At 43.4% G+C, this 22,194-nt stretch overlaps 3 protein-coding genes and 1 non-coding gene across 14 annotated transcripts in view; 3 read left to right on the top strand and 1 right to left on the bottom strand.

Annotated features, from left to right (window-relative positions):
• The first annotated feature begins 302 nt into the window (after window positions 1-302).
• Window positions 303-2,871, top strand: si:ch1073-357b18.4 (uncharacterized protein LOC797129 homolog). Of its 2 annotated transcripts, none has more exons than XM_042086318.1 (4): window positions 303-685; window positions 971-1,006; window positions 1,233-1,564; window positions 1,929-2,871. In XM_042086318.1, exons 1-4 carry the CDS (start codon window positions 559-561, stop codon window positions 2,583-2,585), a joined length of 1,152 nt encoding a protein of 383 aa, XP_041942252.1. In that variant the 5' UTR covers window positions 303-558; the 3' UTR covers window positions 2,586-2,871. The 2 variants fall into 2 exon arrangements, with proteins under 2 accessions (XP_041942252.1, XP_041942251.1); XM_042086317.1 differs by having other exon boundaries at window positions 1,230-1,564.
• A 1,222-nt stretch (window positions 2,872-4,093) lies between these two features.
• trnar-ucg lies at window positions 4,094-4,166 on the top strand. Its single transcript has one exon. It is a non-coding gene; the product is annotated as a tRNA-Arg (tRNA).
• Window positions 4,167-4,647: 481 nt separating this feature from the next.
• On the bottom strand, window positions 4,648-10,757 carry mrpl58 (mitochondrial ribosomal protein L58). 5 transcript variants are annotated; one of them, XR_006030778.1, is made up of 7 exons: window positions 10,539-10,757; window positions 10,303-10,333; window positions 10,046-10,105; window positions 9,618-9,730; window positions 9,166-9,335; window positions 5,229-5,361; window positions 4,786-4,876 (listed from the first exon to the last, which is right to left on the bottom strand). XR_006030778.1 is itself a non-coding variant. In XM_042086319.1 (6 exons), exons 1-6 carry the CDS (start codon window positions 10,662-10,664, stop codon window positions 4,792-4,794), a joined length of 585 nt encoding a protein of 194 aa, XP_041942253.1. In that variant the 5' UTR covers window positions 10,665-10,757; the 3' UTR covers window positions 4,648-4,791. The 5 variants fall into 5 exon arrangements, 4 of the variants coding, with proteins under 4 accessions (XP_041942253.1, XP_041942254.1, XP_041942255.1 ...); XM_042086319.1 differs by lacking the exon at window positions 5,229-5,361 and having other exon boundaries at window positions 4,648-4,876; XM_042086320.1 differs by lacking the exon at window positions 5,229-5,361 and having other exon boundaries at window positions 4,648-4,876; window positions 9,618-9,700.
• Window positions 10,758-11,372: 615 nt separating this feature from the next.
• rnf157 (ring finger protein 157) overlaps window positions 11,373-22,194 on the top strand; it is a 47,289-nt gene continuing 36,467 nt past the window's right edge. For 4 of the 6 annotated variants that reach the window (XM_042086302.1, XM_042086303.1, XM_042086301.1 and 1 more), the window contains exons 1-3: window positions 11,374-12,040; window positions 12,920-13,038; window positions 21,980-22,068. In XM_042086302.1, coding sequence (XP_041942236.1) covers window positions 11,953-12,040; window positions 12,920-13,038; window positions 21,980-22,068 — 296 coding nt within the window. In that variant the 5' untranslated portion in view covers window positions 11,374-11,952. Of the gene's footprint in view, window positions 12,041-12,919; window positions 13,039-21,979; window positions 22,069-22,194 lie in introns of all 6 variants that reach the window. The other 2 variants (XM_042086304.1, XM_042086307.1) reach the window with 2 other exon arrangements.

Genomic DNA, 22,194 nt, shown 5'->3' with positions numbered 1-22,194 from the left:
TTTTACTGTTGTAATGTGTGCTTCCTTTTGTATGCTGTATGTCATAGAATGGCAAGAGTTCCTTTGTGGTTAATAAAGCATCTATCTATCTATCTATCTATCTATCTATCATCTGTTGTAAACCAATTGAGGCACATGTTTTATCACGAGAGCATCTTGCCCTGCTCTCTAGCAGACAGGCACTCTGTCTGTAGAACTGACGTCTGCGTTGGTGCAGGTCCTGCGTGCCGCGTAATGGTAACCAACCAATCAGCTTGCAGAAGCACGCAGAAGTGTTGCGCAGACTTTAGCAAGAGCGCAGCCATCATTATTTCAGTCTGTAACCTACCTACAAGAGCCATACGATAATTCACACAAAACAAATAAGTACTCCACTGGAGCGTTTCTATAGTTAAAAGAACAGATTATACTTTTTTTCAAATGAAGTTGCAAAACTGTACGAATTAGTTGTTTTAAGTGTGGCAATATCAGAATGGAGGAGTTAATCACGTAACCCCGTTGATCGCATGTGAAAACAGATGGTAAGTCATCCTGTCGACAAGCAGATTCAGCGCAGCCATGGACGTAAAGCCAAAGGCCGAGCCCCTCGCAGACGATTGTATAGTGGCGCTCTCGGGCGCCTACTGTCCTGACGGTATGGATCCACAGAGCGACCAAGCTGCGGGTCCGACCCCGATCATGCTGTGTAAGTTGTGCCACTTCAGTGAACGCCATTGATGTTGCATTTCAGATCAGCGTAATTCGTTACAGTAATGAAGTGAAATGAAAGGTTTAATTTATTGTGGGACAAGTAATCAACGCATCCTCATTACCTCAGATGTTTGACATACCTGAATGATTAAACCAAATATGCCTATGCCTGGTTGTCTCAAGATAGCCTATTAATATAAAATATTATTATTGGGATACCGATAACATGTAAAAAGCAAATAGTATATAAGCATCAACAAACAATTATGTTCATCAACAGTCTTCACCTCCAAAGAGAACAGCAAAGTCCCCCTAGGTGAGTGACCCAATTTCCATGTATGTGCACATATATTTGGTCTGCCTAGGAATATGTGTGTGGGCTTGTTTATTTCATATTCAAATGTCTGTGTGTGTATGTGTGACTTAAGTATTCCCATTATATATATATATATATATGATCTAAATATATATTTGAGTCCACTTGCATTTGAAATTGATGACAGTTTTTTTCCACACTTTGTGTCTGTGTGTGACTTCAGCAGCAATGACCAACGGCTCCAGTGGTTCCCAGGATGTCCTTCCGGGTGCTGCCGGAGTGAGAGGCCAAGGCGAAGCGGTGTCCAGCTCGTCTGAATTTACCCATGATGCCATTATGCTGCTGATTGAGGCTATGGCGGCCCGCTGGGACCTGTATGGTCAGCGGGAGCGCTCGCGGCTCTTCCAGAGTGTCCAGCAGGAGCTGGACAGTCACGGCTACCCGCTGCCTGTCGAGAGGATACGTCGCAAATGGAACAACCTCATCGTCACCTACAAGCGTGTGAAGGAGCGCTGCAGGGGACGTGGACAGGCCAGGACCTCATGGGAGTACTACGAGGTAAGCCCACAGTCACATGACCGCCACACAGGAATGAATCAGCAGCATATATCACAATCAGAAGAACCAGTATATCAGAAGCACAATAAGTTTATCATAATCAAATATCCCAATCAGAATCAGTATATCTGAAGGACAATTGGTATCACCATCAAAAATCAATATCAGAATCAGAAGCACAATAAGAATATCAGAAGCACAACAAGCAAAATCAGTGTATCAGAAGCAAAACAACATCAGAAGCACAAGAAGTAGGGCTATATCAGAATCAAATATCACACATGGAATCACTTACAGAATCCTAAACGTGTTTATTCTGGTTTCCATCTGTCTCTTTCTGTCTCGCTCACTGGTGTCGGGGTAGGTGATGGATGCTGTGTTGGGGAAGACAGAGATCGCTCAGGGCAGCTCAGCCTCTGCCACGCTGCTGGGCTTAGCCACGACGGCCCAGGCGGCAGCGCTGTGTGAGGATCGCCCACCTGTGGGCATCTCCGCCGCCATGCCCTCCAGCCTCTTCCCTAGCAACCTAATCGCCACAGCAACTCAGGTGCCTACCTTGACCCCGCAGAGGGTTACTCCCCCTATGACGCCACCCAGCCTCGCCCCGGTCCCGCCTCTACACCCTTCTCCTCAAAACGCCCCACTGAGTTGTTCTGATAATTCTCTAACCGTGTCGTCGGCGCCACCACCACGACCCAAAATGACCTTCGCGGCCTCATCCCGCCGAAAGTCTCGCGGCGCCCCTGCAGTGGGCATGCCCACGTTTGTGAGCCAGCCTCAGGGGGGGCAAGCGGAGCGGCGTGGTGCCATGCTGCGAGGGGGTTACCTGAGCGCCCAGGAGCAGCGCGCCCTTCTGGAAGAGCAGCGCCACTGCAGGCAGGAGGCGCGGGAGCGGCGCAGGGAGCGGACCACCAACCGCGTGGCGGAGTCAGTGGGCAGGATGGCCACAGCACTGGAGCTCATCTCCTCCAAACAGGACACCATCATCGCGCTGCTGCAGAGGCTCGCCGACAAACACTGAGTTTGGACAGTCCGGCAGACAAACTAATAACCCATCTACACATCAATAAATCCATGTGTAAAACACTAAAGATTAAAGGTTATAGGTTAAGGTTATTAAGGCATTAGGTTAAGACAAGAAGTAGTCCTACTAAGTGGGATTCACAAACATTGGAGGAAGCTTAGGAAAGTAGGCTATAGCAAAGTCCTTTTAGGCAAGTCCCTCCACTCGGCGGCCATATACCAACGTTTTATGGGCACTCATCGGGCACAGTCTTTGGGTCGAACTGCGCATGCGCAAGGCTTCACGACACCAATCTTGCTCCAGCGGCGAGATCACAACACATGATTGGCACGATGTCTTCACAACACACCATATGATTGGCTCAATGTATTCACATCACACCACATGATTGGCTCAATGTATTCACATGTCGACGTTTTGCCGAGGAAGGGGTGGGATATGTGTAGACAACGGCCATATTGGCGTGACAAACTATAGCCCCTATGGAGTATTTTTTGAGTGCTGTGTCTCCTCATTAGAAAGTCTCTGGCTATAGGCCTACACCCAGAAATGTTCTGCTCTTCTTCAGCATCACTTTTTTGTATGAGGCCCCAGAATGCTGGACAAACTTTAAAAAGGGATAAAGATAGTTCAAGCTTTGCTTTTGACACTTTTAAAATAAGGGCCGCGAGGCTACCTTTAACCTTAATTCCAAATTAATTAATTTTGCTTCGTAAATTACTAACTCTTGTCTATAAGTGTGCCTCCTAGAAACCAGAGGAACCCTCACCCTGGCCTGAGGCAACAAAATGTTGCTTGTTGTAATATTTGATAGATTGATGTTATATTTTTAGTTTTCATATTGCCTGCTGGAATATGTAGGCTACGGCTATTTAAATGTTTATGATCTTTAACGTTTCTTCTGTAAAAACGGAAATGAGATCATTCACTGAAACTCGCTGAGTATGGAAAATATACAATAAAATATCTTTAAAATTAAATATTCCGATTACATAACGATATCCAATTATTTCTTTGAATTGTGTCCTATTATTAATGCCAGTTCTTACCTCCAATCTACCTATGCTTCGAAGAGTAGCCTAAGTTGACACTGACTTAATAGCAAAGGAATTTATATTTTTTCGCATCAGTACGGTTACACGACGACAGTTATTGTAAATGTAATGGGTTTTTTCCCCCCATTATGCAGTTGTGTCATGTTCATAAGCTTCGCAGCCAGTTGCATGTGCTGTGTGAGTTTTCAACAAGACAGACAGAATCGACACAAGGCACCAACCCATAACAAACAAGTGAAGGTAGGCTAGCGAGCTAACGTTGTAGCTACTAGCTAGTTAGACCATTAACTGTTAATTCGCTGCTATGTAGCGAAGGCTATGTGGCTATGTAGGATCTTTATATAAATGTGTCTGACAGCTCATTGTTTTGTACACCATTGATATAACGTATAAATCATCGTAAAACGTGTTACGATTATAAGCTATTGGTCACTATAGGTATTGCGTAGCGACCGCGTGGCCTAATGGATAAGGCGTCTGACTTCGGATCAGAAGATTGAGGGTTCGAGTCCCTTCGTGGTCGACCTTTTATTCTGTCCTGAAATAAGTAGAGAATTGCGACTGTGATCAGAAAAGAACCGAGAAAATCGTGCTACTTTGAGTGAATGTGTCACTGTTAACTAGATTAGTGTTTAGACGTAAGCACAGGAAGCAGTAAAACATAAGTTAGCATGTTTTCGCGTTAAGCAGATCCACGGCCAAAATAATACAAAAATGTTTTATTATGAGGTCATGTTACAGCAGAGTGGCGCAGCGGAAGCGTGCTGGGCCCATAACCCAGAGGTCGATGGATCGAAACCATCCTCTGCTAGTTTTAACATGTCCAGAATTGCGCGGGACAATGGTGTCTTGGTGTCTGACAAAATGGGAAGAGGTATATTATCGTGCTTATATATCCCGTATGCACATTTTTGGTTCAGCTTTGCTGGACACGTCACTGGTTTGATCCAAGCCTGTGGCATTTCTACAGAAACGAATCCAATATGAAATTCCACATGGAAACGTATGTAAAAGGTGTTTTATTATTTGTTCCCACAAATACATAAATAAATAAATAAATAAATATGACTTGGGTTTAAGTGTGAGTATTCACAGAACTGCAGTCTCTGGTTTCTTTCAAGTGATAGGCTTTGATATTCCCTGATATTTCAGTCGAAATCCATGCGCCGTGACTTCTTCAGTGCAGACAGGAGTTTCTTCTGCTTCAAGCGCTCCTGGTCTCTTTTCTCCAACCTAAAGAGAGAGTGAGGCACTTAAATGTGATTCATGTCCGATCATGTAATTGCAGTGTAATTTAACCATCATTTATTATGCAATTTATTTACTGCAAACTTGTTTAGTACCTCTGGACATTAATACAGTAGGCTACACATAATAAAATTATACTCTTTCACGAAAACACAATGACAGATGTATCATTAACGGCAAGTCTCCTGTCAGTCAAGCATTACAATAAAAGTATCACTTAAAAAATACTATTCATATGTGATTTGCCATGTTGGCTGACATTTTTTTCCACCAAACTGTTTTTATAGCCTGGCATCACCAAACCCATTCACTTCGTGAAAAGGATCTGGGTACTCACAATTGGTAAATGTGTCCTGTCATAGCTTAGTAATGGGTGTAGACTTTGCCTTTGCTTAGGCTGGACCAATTATTTCAATCACATTGATCAGGGATTCCCAACGTTACTTCGAACATCACCTAACCTTTAAAAACTGATAATAAACCACATCGGCAGTCAGGAAACAATGTATGCAACTGCAATTTTTTGATGTTTGCAGGCATTGCTACTACTGTTTACCCCAGCACTTTTGATTTAGAAACTAACGTCATCCCTTCTCGTCGCTGATTGGCTGCCATCCTGGTGGCTGAGGGAAATATAAATGCATTGAGAGGAGCCAGACTAGTATCTCAGTGAAATGAAAACGAGGAGTGGATGGGCCTGGGTAGCAATTAGCTGAATTCAACAAAAAAGTGTGTTGCATTAGAATTGCAAACAGAATGTGTACTGAGCTGTTTATCAGGCAATGAGGATGGGCAGCCTCGGACTGGGGGCCTTTCTGAAACTAGTTACTTCGCCCTCTCCCTAGCCACTTGCACTCCGTTTGCGCGTTGCATGGAGGTTCTGCCATATTAAGGGCCATCCGAAACCAATTACTGTTGGTAATGAGTTATAAACCCTTCAACGCCAAGTGAACACCGATGCCCCCTTGTCAAGGGTGTGTGTCAATTGATGCGGCACGTCACAAACGCTTCATACAAATGTAAGTTCCGTGTGAGTACACCTGTAAACAAATTCATGCATAGGCTGCGTCAGGACCTGTTTCCGCTAGGCAGAGTGAAGTTTGTCCCAAAGCTGTGTGCGGTATTATACCCTACACGGTAATCAAGGGAACTTCATTTAGCTGTGAGGGTGCTTCCCACCCGGGTTCACTCCGTGACCAAGGGTAGGGATTAGTTTTGGAAAGGTCCCAGGAGGGGGACCTGAGAGGGATTGATCAGGCAGTGAGAAGGGCAGCATCCAAAGGCCTTAAGACAGCCTCGATCTGTTCCTAGAGGATTTCTGGTTGAAACGTTCAAAACCAACGCAGATACTTTGAAATTAAAATGAATCGGCCTTTAGCATAATGCTCTACGAAATGTACTTTTTTGTCTGTCCCCCAACTTCATCATTAGGTCAATGTTGTTTTCTGTGTCACTGGAAATGCCTTAGGAACGCTTGTTTCTACAGCTGAAAGGGTCTATAAAGAAAAGCTCAGGTGCAGTGCAGTGCTCTATGCTGAATACTATTTAGTGTGAACACAGTGGCCAGCATGGCACAAATGGCCTCGAATCTGAAATGGCCTTCGGGGGGCTGGGATGTTACCTTTTCATCAGACAGTGAGAAGGAGACTCAGACAGATAAGAAGGAAGTGGAAGGGCACACATCCACTATGTGCCACTAATGATACTGCACTTTCCTATTTTATAATCTAGAGATTCTTGGTGTATATTGTTTCTGTGTGGGGTTATGGGTGGTATGGTAGTGGTCCAGGATGGTAGTGGTCCTGTTGTTGTCTGTTGTCGGCAGGGTAGGAATTTCACGGCGGCCACGACGGCCATGGTGCCGTGAGGCCCCTTTGAAAATCACAGGTTTACAGGCCACGGTGGCCTTGGTGCCCCCTTCTTTCAATATTCTGCTTTGTGTCTGACTAATAGCGATTTTTATTTAGCCTATAGCCTGTCAAAATAATCTTTGCATTCACAGCTCAAATTAATTTAGTGTACAGCAAGAAAGAAAGTGCGTCCAAATTCACCCATTCTTCTCAGTTGAACTACTTGCAAAGTAGCCCACTCATCACACAAACATCACAAGTATCACATCACATGAAAGAGCTTTTTCTCAGCTTTTAAACGATGTTAGCCGCTAATTGCTGTGGTGAACAGTTCGTGAGAAAAGTAAGAATTCTACTTAAGGTTCTGTGCCCATCTCCCTACCCATTCATCTCGGTGGAATACTTCACAAACCCTTCGTTCAACACATGACAAACTGTATATCAGAATAAACAGCAGACCTTACCGAACTCAAAGGTGTAAAGCATTCCCTTGTACAGTTAGACGTTCCAGAGTAATCCAGTTTTGAATTTGCAGCAAATTTCAACATGCATGGATATGGCTTTAAGTTTTACAATGTGTTTAAATTGTTCTACGTGATTTCATAATGGGCCAAATGCAAAATAAATGTTACAAATATCGCCTAATATAGGTAAATATGAATGTTACAAATATCGCCCAGATATCGGTAAATATTAAAATCAGAGGACAGCTGACTAAGAGTTTGTGAAAGTAGCCTTAATGATCACAAAATGCTAAGCATGCATCTAGGCTATGAGTTTCTTGAAGCTGAGCTGTGCTTAAATTGTTCAACACATGATTTCATAACAGGCCAAATATAAAAAAATAAATGTTAAATATAGCCTAGATATCTGTAAATATTAGATGATCAGATGATTTACAGATGATTTTTAAATGTTAAATGATGCCAAGACAGAGATTCTGGTTGTAGGCCTTAAGGCCATGAGACATCACTTTCACCCAATTCTAACCTCCCACTTGGTAAAGCCGTGTGAGGATGTAAAAAATGTAGGAGTGACTCTTGACTCTTGATCTTAACTTTCAAAAACATATATCTAACATTACCAAAACAGCTTTCTACCACCTTAGAAATATTTCTAAAGTCTGTGGCCTCCTGTCCTTACAGGATTGTAAAAAATTAATACACGCTTTTATCTCCAGTCGTTTAGATTACTGTAACACACTCTATGCTGGTCTAACAAAACAGATGCTAAACAAACTTCAACTTATCCAAAATGCAGCTGCTAGAATACTCACTAGAACATCTAAATTTAATCATATCACCCCTATTATTAAATCCCTTCACTGGCTCCCAGTTAAACAAAGAATTGATTTTAAAATACTTCTTCTTGTTTTTAAGTCACTAAGTGGCCTTGCCCCACCCTATATTTCTGATATGATATCTTTTTATGATCCTACCCATCACTTAAGGTCCTCCAGTAAATGTCTCCTCACGATCCCCAGAATCAACACTAAGGCTGCACATGGTGCCTTCAGAATAGCCTACCTCTGGAATTAAGGTCATCACAATCAATTCTCACTTTTAAAAAGGGACTTAAAACTTATTTATTTTCTTTAGCTTTTAATTCATGACTACAGGTCTCTGCTTTTAAAACACTCCATTTTATTATTATTTTTTTTAATCTATTAACTTTCTTTTTGTTTTTCTTTTTTTCTTTTCTTTTTTTCCTTTCTTTGTCTTTTGCTAAGTGTGTTTTAGATAATTTAATGACTTGACTTGACTACAGTTCAATTTTACATGTCATGTTTCACATTTTTATAGCCTACTACTGTATAGTTAACTTTGGCCTTGGTGCCCTGACATGTGGCCTTTGTGCCCCCCACCAAATATGCCCAACTGAAGGCCAAGTGGCCTTGCCCCTAAAATGGTGAAATTTCAAGCCTGGTTGTCGGTCTATCTGATAAGCTGTATGGTGCAAGATTAATATCTATCTATCTATCTATCTATCTATCTATCAAGTACTTTATGAGAAAAAGCTCCATAATAAAATGTCCATGTCTTTTTCTTTTCCCTTTTGCTTTTGCCCCTGCTGCTATCACTTTACACATACACATAGGCACACACTATTCACACTCATGCATAACATGTTTCCCTCTCCCCTCAAAACACCCTTGACAAACTAATGTGAATCTCAGATCATTCTACTCAATCGCTAATAATACATCCTTGTGCTTGTCAACTGTCTTGTCCCTCTGTTGTCTGTCTGTCTCTCTGTCACCTTGTCGTGTCTTATATGTTATGTGTTACACTCTGTACGTGGTGCTATAATCTCCCCTCCCCCTAGGTACCCAGGGTCTCACTAAAAAAAAAAAATTCCACACAGAGTCAGCACTGTGTTTGTATGCTCTCCCATGAGAAGGAGAGCTCTAGGCTGGGGCGTTACCGTTGGGCCCTGAGAACGAGGTCCTCTTCGGAGGGCTCTGGAGGCGTGTAGCTGGCCTCTGAGATCATGTGGCGAATCTTCTGGACACAATCGGCCAGGTTCCTGTGTTGACTGCGACTCACCTCTGACGTGACCACAAGTTCCCCTGCCTTGTTCACACGAGTCTTAAACTGGGGCAGGAGTGAGAGTAAGAATGAAGGACTACGAATCAGGTACACAACTTTGAGTTGAACATTGGGGGGTTGAGCCCCCCATTTCATTATGATGATTATTGGGGCGGTTGCACTGGCCAGTTTTGACTATTGGTGGGGTTATAAACCCCCATCATGCCCCTATATATTTTACGCCTGTGTTGTGAATGAATGAATGAATACATGTATAATAAAATGAATATTCTTGTCCTGAAAAAAAAAAAAAAACAGCTTTCTGGAGGATCAGTGCCACTCACTCACCCTTTGCAGAAGCTCAGTGCGCACCTCTGCTGAAATCCAATCAGCCGTTTGCACATGGAAACGAACCTCTGCTTTGGAGTTCACTACACACATACACGTGTAGGCATACACAACTCACACAGACAAACACACACACACACACACACACACACACACAACTCACACAGACAAACACACACACACACACACACACATAATTAAGCTCTAGAGATAGTTAAATGATACACAGAAATACAGAAATGTCACCTCAAGAGTGAAGCTCTAAATACACACACACACACACACACACACACACACACACACACACTCACTCTCTCTCTCTCTCTCTCTCTCTCTCTCTCTCTCTCTCTCTCTCTCTCTCTCTCTCTCTCTCTCTCTCTAATGTGCATGTCGTCTCTATCATTCAATTTCATTATTCATTAGGCTACCTTTGTTTACATGTTGACCACCGGGTCCACTGCTTCGGCTATAGCTGATTTTCAAGCGATCTGGAATGACATTAACAAACACAGATAAGATAACAACACAGATAACAAATAAGAAGCATGAACTGAATAGGTTGACGTTTACTGTTTTGTAGAATGCTTCTTCAAATCAGTATAACCAAGCAGACCTATAGAAAACCTAGTGAGAACTACTGATAACCAACAGATAACCAAGTGAATACTGAGTATAACCTACACACCAATTGGAATATCCACGAGTCCACTTTGATCCTGCAATAATAGAGTTTTTTAGAATTCAAACATGACTCAAGCAAGAGACCTATACAGTCAATCAAGAAACGTGCTTAATGTCAGTAGCCTACAAACAATTACGAAATATGTTGTTTACAAACGTTATGACACAGTATAGCTGAAGGAACACCTGAGGTATTGGTCATGGTAGCTGCTAGTAATAGGACTGTGTAGGTTAGCTTGCCTGGTCACGGTCATTGTCAGAGGATCTGCTGCTCCCATACGGAAAACTCTGTGAGAGTCGACACTGGAAGGGAAGTGTTTTGTTGAAAATAAAAGCTTTATGCCCAAACTGCCGTACAAGAAACATAATCTACGAAATACAAAGGCCACATTCGGAAAACGTTCACTTCAGACACTCAGAAAGTGTAGTAGTATGACAGCATGTAGGATGACCCCAGTGTTGTTTCCGTTCTCCACTCTCATTGGCTATAAATACGCATGCGTATTTGAAATGATACTATTTGTCTCCCTCTAGTGGCCTCTCTTGTGGACTGCATACTTATTTTCGGGAGTTTGCTACTTTCTTAATTCTCTTTATCCTAACAATTATGACAGGCAGACGAAGCAAGCTCGTATACAAATCGATGATTGGATATTGGTAGTCATTCTGGAATAGGCCTACCTCTACAGAAAAGTACAGCCCATTCTACCGTTAAGATTAGAGCTCACATTTTCAGTCTGCAAATGCATCAGTATCAGGCTGAATAACAAAATATATCCAGTGAAGAAGGCATGACTATTAGGACGGATCTACTTTTTAATCTGATAGCTATAGGCCTAATCGTCTCTAAATTGCAATGACTATGCTGTACAAAATCCAGGCCGGTAACAGCACGATGTGCTTGGGCCTTCTCTGTGCTTTGCCAAACCCCGAGCAGCAGGTTATTTACCCTGGAGCTGGTTGGCTATGCTGTGTCACACTAACCAACGGGATGCATACATTTAGGATAAATTAGCCAGTCGCGACGCCTCTGCATTGCAGAGAACAAGTGTAAAATTTGGGGAAGGTCACGTTAGCAGCAACAGCAGGGAGTGTGACTGAGTCTGTGTGTGTGTGTGTGTGTGTGTGTGTGTGTTGTGCTCTAGCTACTGCGCAAAACCTCAGTCCGGATTTAAGGCTGACGTCAGAGGAGCCATTAGCGCGCGGTGACAGTCGGGTCTGGGAAATAGAACAGCGCTCAGCGCGAGCATCCTACAACCGGGGAGAAAGAGGGTAGAGACGCGGAGAGGATGTCGTGTGCGCCGTTACACAGCCTAATATTATTTAATCTACAAAAGCGGCACAATTGCACAAATAGAGATAGGAAAACCGACTAGAGCGCGAGAGTATAGAGTAGGCTAGATAAATCGTGTCCTCAACCCACCGGATTGAGCTCGTCAATCAAAACAGCGGATGGGGAGCCCGTGAGGCTTAGGCATTAGGAACAGCAACTAATCCCGTGAACATACAAAAAAAAAAAAAAATAACGGATAATATTGCATCGAAGCTGAACATGAAGACTTTCAGGATCTAACAAAAGCGAATTGTGCCGATTCGGGTCGAACCGAGCTCTCTGTGGTATGTTCAATCAGTTGAATTTAAATTTTATATCGAAATGGGAGCTTTGACAAGTAGACAGAACGCAGGAGTGGAGGAGGTCGACATACCGTCCAATTCAGTATACAGATACCCACCTAAGACCGGTAAGTACATCTCGCCACAAACACAAAGAAAGCATTCCTTTTAGTCGACATTTGCCCTTGCCAAACGAAGTGTATCCCAACAGTTTACTTTAATTTATGACCATATCGGTCGTCGCTATGTATATGTTAGCCTTCTTTGACAAGGTTAACTCGTAATATCATAGACATTTCCCCTAACGCTGTAACGCACGCCTTGGACACTGTTGTCCTGGGCTGCTTGGGGTGAGCTTGCGACACCGTGAAGATAAAGGTATAATGACTCCCGTTTGTTGTAGCCTAGGCCTATTGTATGGTTGGAGTACGAGAACTCGTGCACGAAGGCACTGATTTGGATGCCGAGAGGTGACGGCCTAAAGGCGCCCCGCGGATATTGATGGGTGGCGTGGTAATACCATCAAGACACGTCAAATCAATACCATCAGGACACACAGTGCTCTCGGAAAGTGAAACTACGAGCTCTGATGAAGTGAATGATTCGGTGTCTCAGAACTCAGGAGACATATGAGTAGGCCTACTACTCAACCTCACACACCTCAGAGCTGTAGAGAGGAAAGATGCCAACTGCAGGTGTTAATGACACAAGTGCAAACAACATAGACTGAGATCTGTGGACAGCTAAGTTTGTCTCAGGCTAAATGGCCCAAGACAATGTGTAAATAATAAGATGCGGTCGTTTTGATGAACATGAACTTGTGTTATTCCCTCCAGGAAACCTTAAACATTGAGACATAATTATAATCCTTCAATAAAGTACAGCAGAGGTTAGCCAAGCATCAAAGGTTTGCATACAGAGTAAAACGCGACACACACACACACACACAAACTGCCAGGGTTGGTCTCTATAACTGATGTGCATGTGCCTCTGTCCCTCTGTAACAGGAAGTTACTTCGCCAGCCACTTCATCATGGGCGGGGAGAAGTTCGAGTCAACCCACCCCGAGGGCTATCTCTTTGGGGAGAACACAGACCTCAACTTCCTAGGAACCCGGCCCGTAGCGGTAGGTCACCTGGAGAGCATTAGTAGTAGCCCACTCCTGCAGGTGCAGGCTGCTGTGTGTCTGTCAGACAATGGTAGGGGTTAGGTCCAAATAAGAGCCACATCAGGGCCAGGTCAGGGGGTCCATGACAGGCTTGGATCAGGCCTTGATCAGGACTAGAGTAGCTCCACTGTGTAATGTCACCTAGCATACTGGCTGTTTCTGACAGCTGAAAGACCTACACTTGTAGGATGGAGATGCATACTCTGCATAACCTTCTAAAGTAGGCAGGTGTTGGTTGCCGTATTTAGAATGTTCAGAAGACCAACTTCCAAGTCCACACTGCCCATACATTAATTGAAAAGAAAGACTCAAGAACATATCAAACTCAAAGAACTCCATCTAACAAACACCAACAAATAAACATCTATGTCTGTGTCTTTGTGTGTGTGTTTGTTCGTGTGCTTGTTCGTGTGCATGACCAAATCATGTTTTTGCGTATTCTTGGCTGTTGGCATGAAAGCTCTTTCTGGTCATCCACTCAATTATATTTTAAGGCAGATCGAAGACTTTTTTGGTTTTGTGGTTTATGTTTTGAAAGAAGTCTATAAATGGTAGTGATGCAGTGATGTATTCTGGGAGTGTGCACGATTGGATGCACATTCACCTCAATCTGCTGCAGAGAGCTCTGCCAATGAATCCCTTCTCCTTCTCTCTCTCTCTCTCTCTGTCTCTCTCTCTCTCTCACACACACACACACACACACACACACACACACACACACACACACACACACACACACAGTCAGTCCCTCACATGTCACATCTCAGGATACATTACACACACACACACACACACACACACACACACACACACACACACACACACACACAGCGGCTGGCTGTGGGGCAGATCCTGTCCCGGCCTGGCTCAGACCCATGGCAGGGGCAGTCTGTCTCCTGGGGCATGTGAGTGTGTTCCTGGAAGGAAGCAGCCTTGAAGGGCTGGCAGGTTCTTGGAGTAACCTTGAACAAGAGAGTTGAAGAGAGAGAGAGAGAGGAAGGAAGAGACTGAGAGACTGTTCTGGCCCTGATGTGGCCCAGGTGCATCGGATCTGGAGCTACTGCAGACTGAGCTTTTAAGTTCTCTGTGCAGCAGACTGAGCTGTTCGTCTCTGTGCTGCAGACTGAGCTGTTCGTCTTTGTGCTGCAGACTGAGCTGCTCTCTGTGCAGCAGACTGAGCTGTTTGTCTCTGTGCTGCAGACTGAGCTGTTCTCTGTGCAGCAGACTGAGCTGTTCGTCTCTGTGCTGCAGACTGAGCTGTTCGTCTCTGTGCTGCAGACTGAGCTGTTCGTCTCTGTGCAGCAGACTGTTCTGTGCTTTGTGCTGCAGACTGAGCTGTTCTCTGTTGCCTGGCCATGTCGGTGCTACACGAGTTTATCAGGGATTAAGCAAGCACTACTTTGGACATTACGGTTCTACAGGTTCTGCATCTACAGTAGACAGGGGGCCCTCAACTAATCATGCAACTTGGCCCCTAGGAAAGTCCCATAAGCTGACAGAGCTCAGGCAAGAAAAAGCTGTCAGATAGTACACCTCCAGGTGTGCGATTGGTGGAGAGTGTTACGAGGAGACTGTGAGAAGAGCTGGGGTTAGGAATGAGTGTGTGTGTGTGTCTGTGTCTGTGTGTGTGTGTCTGTGTGCCTGTGTCTCTCTGTGTGTGTGTGTGTGTGTGTGTGTGTGTGTGTGAGAGAGAGAGAGAGAGAGAGAGAATCACCATGGTAATGAGTCATGTAAATGACGAAACCTGCTGCAGTTTCTGATATCCAGTATGAGGTGGTTCACTGGAGAGTGACCCACCATCAGGAGACAGTGTGACCGAGTCAGGCGTCCTCAAACTGCCATCCCGACGGTCCTCTCCTAAATCTCCCTATCCCCAGAGAGACACGACCAGAGCCAAGTACTCACCACACCAAGGTCATCATCGGAAACGCTCAAAGAGTGCATGTCCCCGTGAGCGGGTACGGCCCAGCTCTGTTGTAAGGATAAAAGCTCTTGACTGATGAATACATGCTTGTTTGATTCTTAATGCAGTTTTTTCTCAATAGTTTTTCATACTTTAAGTCTCAATATCATGTCCACTTTTTCAAACCTCTTAACATGGTGTTTTACAAACACACCTGAGCACTTCAGTTAAGCTTTGTAGTGTTTCCCCTAGAAATTTTTCCAGCAGCGGTGCTGTTGATCGTAGGAAGCCCCCCCCCCAAAAAAAATGAAAAAATTACTCCTAAAATGGTGACTTCTGGTGGATTTTGTCGAAAGGAAATTGACAGATTGAGTTACAAATTATGACATAACCATCAACACAAGCATTTACAAAGCATGATTATTGTAGTACTTGAACAGGATTATTCATGTTTTTCTTTCAACTTTTTCATTTACATTATTAGTAATTATTACTAACATTATTATTAGAAATTGAAATAAAACAAAAATGAAATGGCACAACACACACATAACAGAAAATTATTATTTACAATTAATTACAAAAAATAAAGCTTAATCACAGGCCACTGTACAAACTATTACTATTTAGAATGTACAGTGCTGTGCATAAGTTAAGACATTTATTTATATAATAACATTTATTTATTTACCATTAATGATACATTCAAAAAGAATTGATGTCCTTAAAGGTTTGATTTTTGCTCTTTTTTTAATTAAGCATTAAGATCAATTTCTAAAAGATAAGATTTTTATTCCTCCTTTTAGTCAATTTTAGCATGGGTGTCTTAACTTTTGCACAGCACTGTATAAACTATAGACTTCTCTTTCATGTCATTACACTGTATTAGTGCTGTGCAGGTCGAATTGAGTGCCTGTCACTTCAAGGCTTGCTTGATTCTCACGGTTTTAAGCTAACTTAGTAGTAGCGTTGTTGTGCATCTGTGCATAAGTATATGTGGATGAAACTGAATTATGTTTTCCATGTCATTTGGTAAAATAAATGCTCAAAAGCCTAACGACTCGAAGAAAATCTATCTTGGATTATAGGAGATAAGTGTCTTGTATCATTTCTATGATTTTGGTGAGCTCTACAGGAATTACAAACTATCTCCAGATGTAAATGGTTGCGTATATTATTACTCAAATTCAATTAAACCCACCATAGGCTAGACCTTAGTTTCATAGCCTAGGTATGTTAGCAACACAGGGCTTGAAAGCATTGACTGTATAACAAACAAAAACGAAACAATGCGTGGAATTCATCTGGGAATAGGCTACTGAAGGTGGGGGCGAGCTACCTCGCTGGCGTGTTTAATTTGGTTCCTTGGTTAACATAATGTAGGCTACGTTTTTTTGCACAAAATTGCATCTGCTAATAAACTTAAACATAAACACAAACAACGTGATCTCCTGTGGAATCCCTGACTGCGCCTTCAACGTTAGCCTACTAATATTTGTTGACATCAAACCTGAACGAACGGCAGCTGTTCCTTAAATTCACTTGCGTTTTTTTTTTTTTCAATTAGGCAACTTTTTTGCAGTGGCGCTTGAATTCCAGGAGCGGCACTGCGCCGCTGCTGAATACATTGTACGGGAAACACTGCTTTGGTGCAAAATGCACTACAGCCATCAAACTTTTTGGCAGGGTTTGAGCTATGGGTTTGAACTAAATGTTATGATGAGCTAAATGAGCTAAATGTGTGGAAGTTTACACACACACACACACACACACACGTGAAGTTTACAGCCTTCACACATGCTAAGATGTGCTCAGAGTTCCAATTACTCTAATACACAGACCTGTTTTATTGCAATGCCTGTTACATTTATGTATGTATGTATGTATGTGTGTGTGTGTGTATGTATGTATGGCTTTTTGGAGATGGTAACAACACATTTCCCTTGTTAGCAATAAAGACTATCCTGTCCTACTCTATCCCTGTTAATCCTTTCAATTTCTGACATTGCCTTTATATCCCTAGAAGAAGATAACAAGCCAGCGTCTGTGCGTCCGTTTCCAGGTGTATTCATCTGCGTGACTGCGTACCGTGAAACTGAGAGTTCTTTCTTGAGTAGCACACATGTGGTGAACATGTTGAGCTTTCTGTTGGCACCGTGGGAGCACTAGGGGTTTGTTTGTGCTTGTTTGAGTTCTGCTTCTGGGCTCCTCTACCTCTGTATGTGGGCTAATGTTATTTTTTACCATAACTAAGGTGAAGGAAAGACCTGTAAGTTAAGTCACTCTCTCTTTCTCTCCCGTTCGCTCTCTCTCTCTTACTTACACACACACACACACACACACACTGTGCGCTCTGTGCTCAAACTGCCCCTCAGTGCCAGGGCTGCAGAGAGGGGGGAGTGTGGCGGGGGGTGGAGGAGAGAAGCCGGCATGGTGCCAGGCACTGGCCTGCGGGCTGGCAGGCCCACTCGCTGGTATGTTTTAGCGTGGCATAATTGTGCCATTTTCACACAGAAGGCAAACAAACAGTAAAGGTGACATTATGCAGATGGGAGAGAGATTCTGGCTCCAGTTCCAACGCCCAATGCAGTGGGTTCACAGAGTTCTCCAGGGTAGGGGGGAGAAGTGGGAAAAGAACAACATTCCTGGCAAAAGCTATGTGTGTGTGTGTGTGTGTGTGTGTGTGTGATGTCAATATATTTGGAGTTGTATTTTGCCGATTGTGTATTGATTGCTCCATATATCTTATTGTATGTAGCACATATTTTTCTCCTGTGGACCTGCAAGGGGAGGGGCCAGAGGATGGTTCATTTGGTCGTTTGTGCAGCTCAGTAGTGTTTCAGTTTCAGTCCTAACCTTAACTGTGCCAGATCAGGGCCAGATCACAGCCAGATCAGGGCCTGTTGTGGGTTGAGCTGCTGTCCAGCTGGGCCTTGTGTTTGTGGTGTGAGTGAGGCCTCAGGAGACGGATTTGGATCTGCACACTCACTTCTGCATGTGATGTGTGTCTGCGGAGTCTGAGGAAGAGCATTCTCTCTTACCACCCTGTGTGTGTGTGTGTGTGTGTGTGTGTGTGTGTGTGTGTGTGGAGGGGGTGCATGTGTGTGGTGGTGGGTAATTGTGTGTGTGACTGCATTTAAGTGTGTGTGTGTTTGTGTGTGTGATGGAGGGGATGAGACAGTTGAGTGGGGCTGGGATTAGAGAGGCAGCTTACTGCTGCAACACAGAGATGCATTCAGGCAGCGCAGCCAGAAAGCACTCAGTGTGTGTGTGCGCGTGTGTGTGTGTGTGTGCGTGTGTATGTGTGCACGTGGCACAGCCTGTGCCGGGTTTTTTTCCAGAGCGTCTGAGCTACCTCACATCACCACTTCGGTTAGACATCACACACACACACACACACACACACACACACACACACACACACACACACTTTCTGGACAGATGAGAAAGTGAGTTGCAGAAATGCAGAGGTCACTGCCTCATTCAGCAGATGTCAAGAGGCATCAGCAGGACCACCGCCTCCTGTGTCAGTCAGTGTCACTCTACAGCCATCAGCAGTGACCTACACACACTCAGATATACACTCAGCCACACACATACACACACACACACACACACTCAACCTCAGACACAGACGCCCTCACACACAGACACAAGCACACACACACACACACACACACACACACACACACATACACTCAACCTTACACACATACACATGGGGAGACCCATGCGCCCTCTTACACACACACATATACACTCAACTGTACACACATGGGAAGACCCCCCACACACACACACACGTCTTTATGCTCTTGAGTGTCGGACTGAAGCTGTAAGCTAAATAGTGTGCGTGGACAGGAGAGGCATGTTTGTAAGATCCACATAAATACAGACTCGGAGTAAGATAAAGGCCAATTCAGGGCCAGACTAGGGCTACATCAGCGCCAATTCAGGGCCACACCAGTGCCGATTCAGGGCCAGATCGGTTTCCAATTCAGGGCCAGATCGGTTTCCGAGTTAGCTGCCAGGATGCATCTGTCAGAGTAGAGTAACGTTTTTACTTATTAACTGAATTCATTTGGCTGAAGCTCTTGTCCAAAGCAACTTATCGAACCCACACGTTGTCGGTCTACTGGCTAATGTTAATGTGATAGACTGTAAAACTAGTCCAGTATATCAAAGGTGCAGTCAGCCAACTACTCTAACAATCCACTAGCTGCCCGTGTAAAAAATATTGTCTTTGCAGGCAGCCCCCATAGCTCCCAAAACTAGAACCTAACAAAGTGGGGCAGCCTGTGCCCAAAACAAAAACAAGAAAACAAGTTTCTCTGTGGATACTGAAGGGAGGGGTGAGCTACCTCTCTGGTGTGTTTTGTTTGGTCCTTGGTTAAAATATAATGCAGGTTGTTTTGGACACCCGCTAAGAATATAAACATAAACATGAAATACTTTAGTCAAAACTATACAACTATTTATCAAAACTATATTTTGTTGTCATATCACAAACACATCCATCATATGATCTGATTATGTTTAAATCAGTTACACACAAATGTTCTCAATACAAAACAGATTTTCCTAGGATATAGTCCCCCCCCCCCCTCAGAAATATTGTTCAAGTAGGATTAGATGATAATTTAGAGGACAAGAATATACTGACCAAACATGACACATAAGACCAGACCTGTGCTTTTTTTCCTCTACACATTGTGAAGTATACTACAGTTTTTCTTCATCTGCTTACACACAAAATCTTTGCATATCATATAATTGTTACAGTAAACATTTCACTATAACCTAGGGCTGGGCGATATGGACCAAAACTTATATTTTGGGGCTGATTGGCGATATACGATATCGATACGATATTGATATTTCAAACAGAAAGAGCGAAGTGCTTCATATATTCACTCAACACAACAATTATGACAACACAGCCACTTTTAATTATATTCATTTCAGACTGCTCCAACAGAGCTGTGCAAAAAAGTGTAAACAATAACATAGGCCTACAATAGGCATAGGCTACAGTTGCTCTGATAAAGCTGTGCAAATAACAAAAGACCAAAAGTTGACCCTGACTGACAACGCAGGCCTACATTGTACTGCACAATGCAATAGGCTATTTTGGGCACAACAATATTGAAAAAACCTGCAGTTTTGTCACACAATGCAGTTTTTTTTACCTGTAAGGGTTTGATAGGGCCTAGATGACAAGCAAATGTAGACTATGATGGCCTAGACATGTTGCTATCAACAACAAAAATAGTTTTAAACAATTAGGCTACTTAAACAACGTAACTGAGTCACTCATCAAGAGTGTGATAGACGCTACCGTCGTTTTGTATGCGTGCATTTTTGCATGTTACGGTTGGTAAGAAAAATCCCTATGCACGATTGAATGGGGTTTCAGGAATCATAAAAAATGATGCCCTAACTGCTCGCGAGTCGCGTGCATATCCTCTTAATAAAATCAGCGTGTAGGTTGTCTCCTTGAGGACTAGATCTGCTACTGTATATCGCTAAACGCAAGCATTCATCAGTGTATTTAAATTAGCTAGGCTATACCAAAAATGACATTTTACCGTGAGTCGAAGAGCTGTAAACAGTGTTGTAACTTAAATCTGCGTGTACAAAACCGCTTGGAGCTCCAGTGGAATTTTGATTTCACAACGAGAATTCTCGGTCTAGCCGTTGATGTGCCGACGGAATAGGCATCAGCACCAACCTCTGATCAAGGTAAACAAAATCTGACTCAGTGTCCGTCATGTTTGAAAGTTTGTAGTGCTGCGAGGGAGAACGTGCACACGCAAGGGGCGCAGTTGAGCAGAGCTGCGGCTATCTGAATGGTCTGAACACAGAAGAGCAAGTGGCTTTGATAAAATGGCCCATTATTTGACATAATACCGGTATTACGATATTGTCTCAACTACATATCGTTTTCAAAAATATATCGGTTGTAGTCGTAATACCGATATATCGCCCAGCCCTACTATAACCCCATATAAAACCATAATCCCATACCAAATCTGCAAAACCATTCACTAATTCTCTTTTTTTTTTTTGTAAAAATGTGTGTGTGTGTGTGTGTGATGACATCCACAGATTCACAATAAAAGCTTGTCTTCAGGTACTACCAACAAAGTCCAACTTAGCAACATGGTTTCCATCCGCACATGAGCCGTTTTGTCTACAACGCCACAGCCGGCAAAGGGAGACGATCGCGCACATCCTTAATGGCTGCGCTGCCTACAAAGGACTGTACATCCCCCACCACGACCGTGTCGTTGCACTGTCAGTGAAGGAGCTCCGCAACAATGGCAACTTTACTGCAATCCATCACAACGAAAAGATCCACACACACACACACGAACAGTGCGCTACATTGGAAACTGCCATAAATAACTTACCAAATACACCCGACATAGTTGTAATTAATGAACACACCAAAGCCGTTACAATAATAGAAATTGGTTGCTCTTTCGATGCTTACATGGACTGCTATGCTTCAAAACTGTTGAAATATCAACCATGGTACAATGTTTTTAATAACTCTGGCTACTCCTGTAAAATCATTGCCCTCATTTTTGGTAGTTTAGGCCATGTGCACAAGATGTGTGTGTGAGGTCTGCAGATCTGTGGACTACATAAGAACAAGGCCTAAAAACTGACAAAATATTGCTCTGTATCAGCAGTAATTGGTAGCCTCTACATATGGAGGCGTAGGTGCCACCTTTACCCTTAATGTGTATAATGGACTGGGATATTGGCTGCTACTCTGTCAAACTTGGATTATGCCATGATATATGTTTATCTTGTAATCCAAAGAAAGAATTTGTATGTGTGTGTGTGTGTCTCTCTCTTGGTCATTGGATGATGTATGTAGGGCTCATTGCTACCTCTGTGTGGTGAGCTCATGGCTCTAGAGATGCTATTGTTCTTTTTATGGCTGTAGACATGTAATAGAGATGTTATTGTGTTTGTCGTCAACAGTTTCCCTATGCCACCCCTCCCCCACACGAACCAGTCAAGACTCTACGCAGCCTCATCAACATCCGCAAGGACACACTACGCCTCGTCAGGTCAGAACGCTACAGAGATAACTCTGTCTCTCACACACACATACACACACACACACACACACACACACACACACACGTCTATTCATCAGGTTAGACTGATTCCCTCACACACATATACACACACAC

This window comes from Alosa sapidissima, chromosome 3 (genome assembly GCF_018492685.1).
Source record: "Alosa sapidissima isolate fAloSap1 chromosome 3, fAloSap1.pri, whole genome shotgun sequence".
Lineage (NCBI taxonomy): Eukaryota > Metazoa > Chordata > Actinopteri > Clupeiformes > Clupeidae > Alosa > Alosa sapidissima.
Note: the sequence above shows the minus strand (reverse complement) of the source record. Positions and strands in the feature narration are given on the sequence as shown.

Excerpts from the sequence above, each read along its gene's own strand:
- mrpl58 (XM_042086319.1), bottom strand. The coding sequence starts at position 10,664 with ATGTTTCTTGTACGGCAGTTTGGGCATAAAGCTTTTATTTTCAACAAA. Across the intron at positions 10,334-10,538 it reads CTGACAATGACCGTGACCAG|GATCAAAGTGGACTCGTGGA; the intron begins GCAAGCTAACCT and ends CTATTATTGCAG. Across the intron at positions 9,336-9,617 it reads GCACTGAGCTTCTGCAAAGG|TTTAAGACTCGTGTGAACAA; the intron begins GTGAGTGAGTGG and ends CTCCTGCCCCAG.
- si:ch1073-357b18.4 (XM_042086317.1), top strand. The coding sequence starts at position 559 with ATGGACGTAAAGCCAAAGGCCGAGCCCCTCGCAGACGATTGTATAGTG. Across the intron at positions 686-970 it reads TCCGACCCCGATCATGCTGT|TCTTCACCTCCAAAGAGAAC; the intron begins GTAAGTTGTGCC and ends GTTCATCAACAG. Across the intron at positions 1,565-1,928 it reads CCTCATGGGAGTACTACGAG|GTGATGGATGCTGTGTTGGG; the intron begins GTAAGCCCACAG and ends GTGTCGGGGTAG.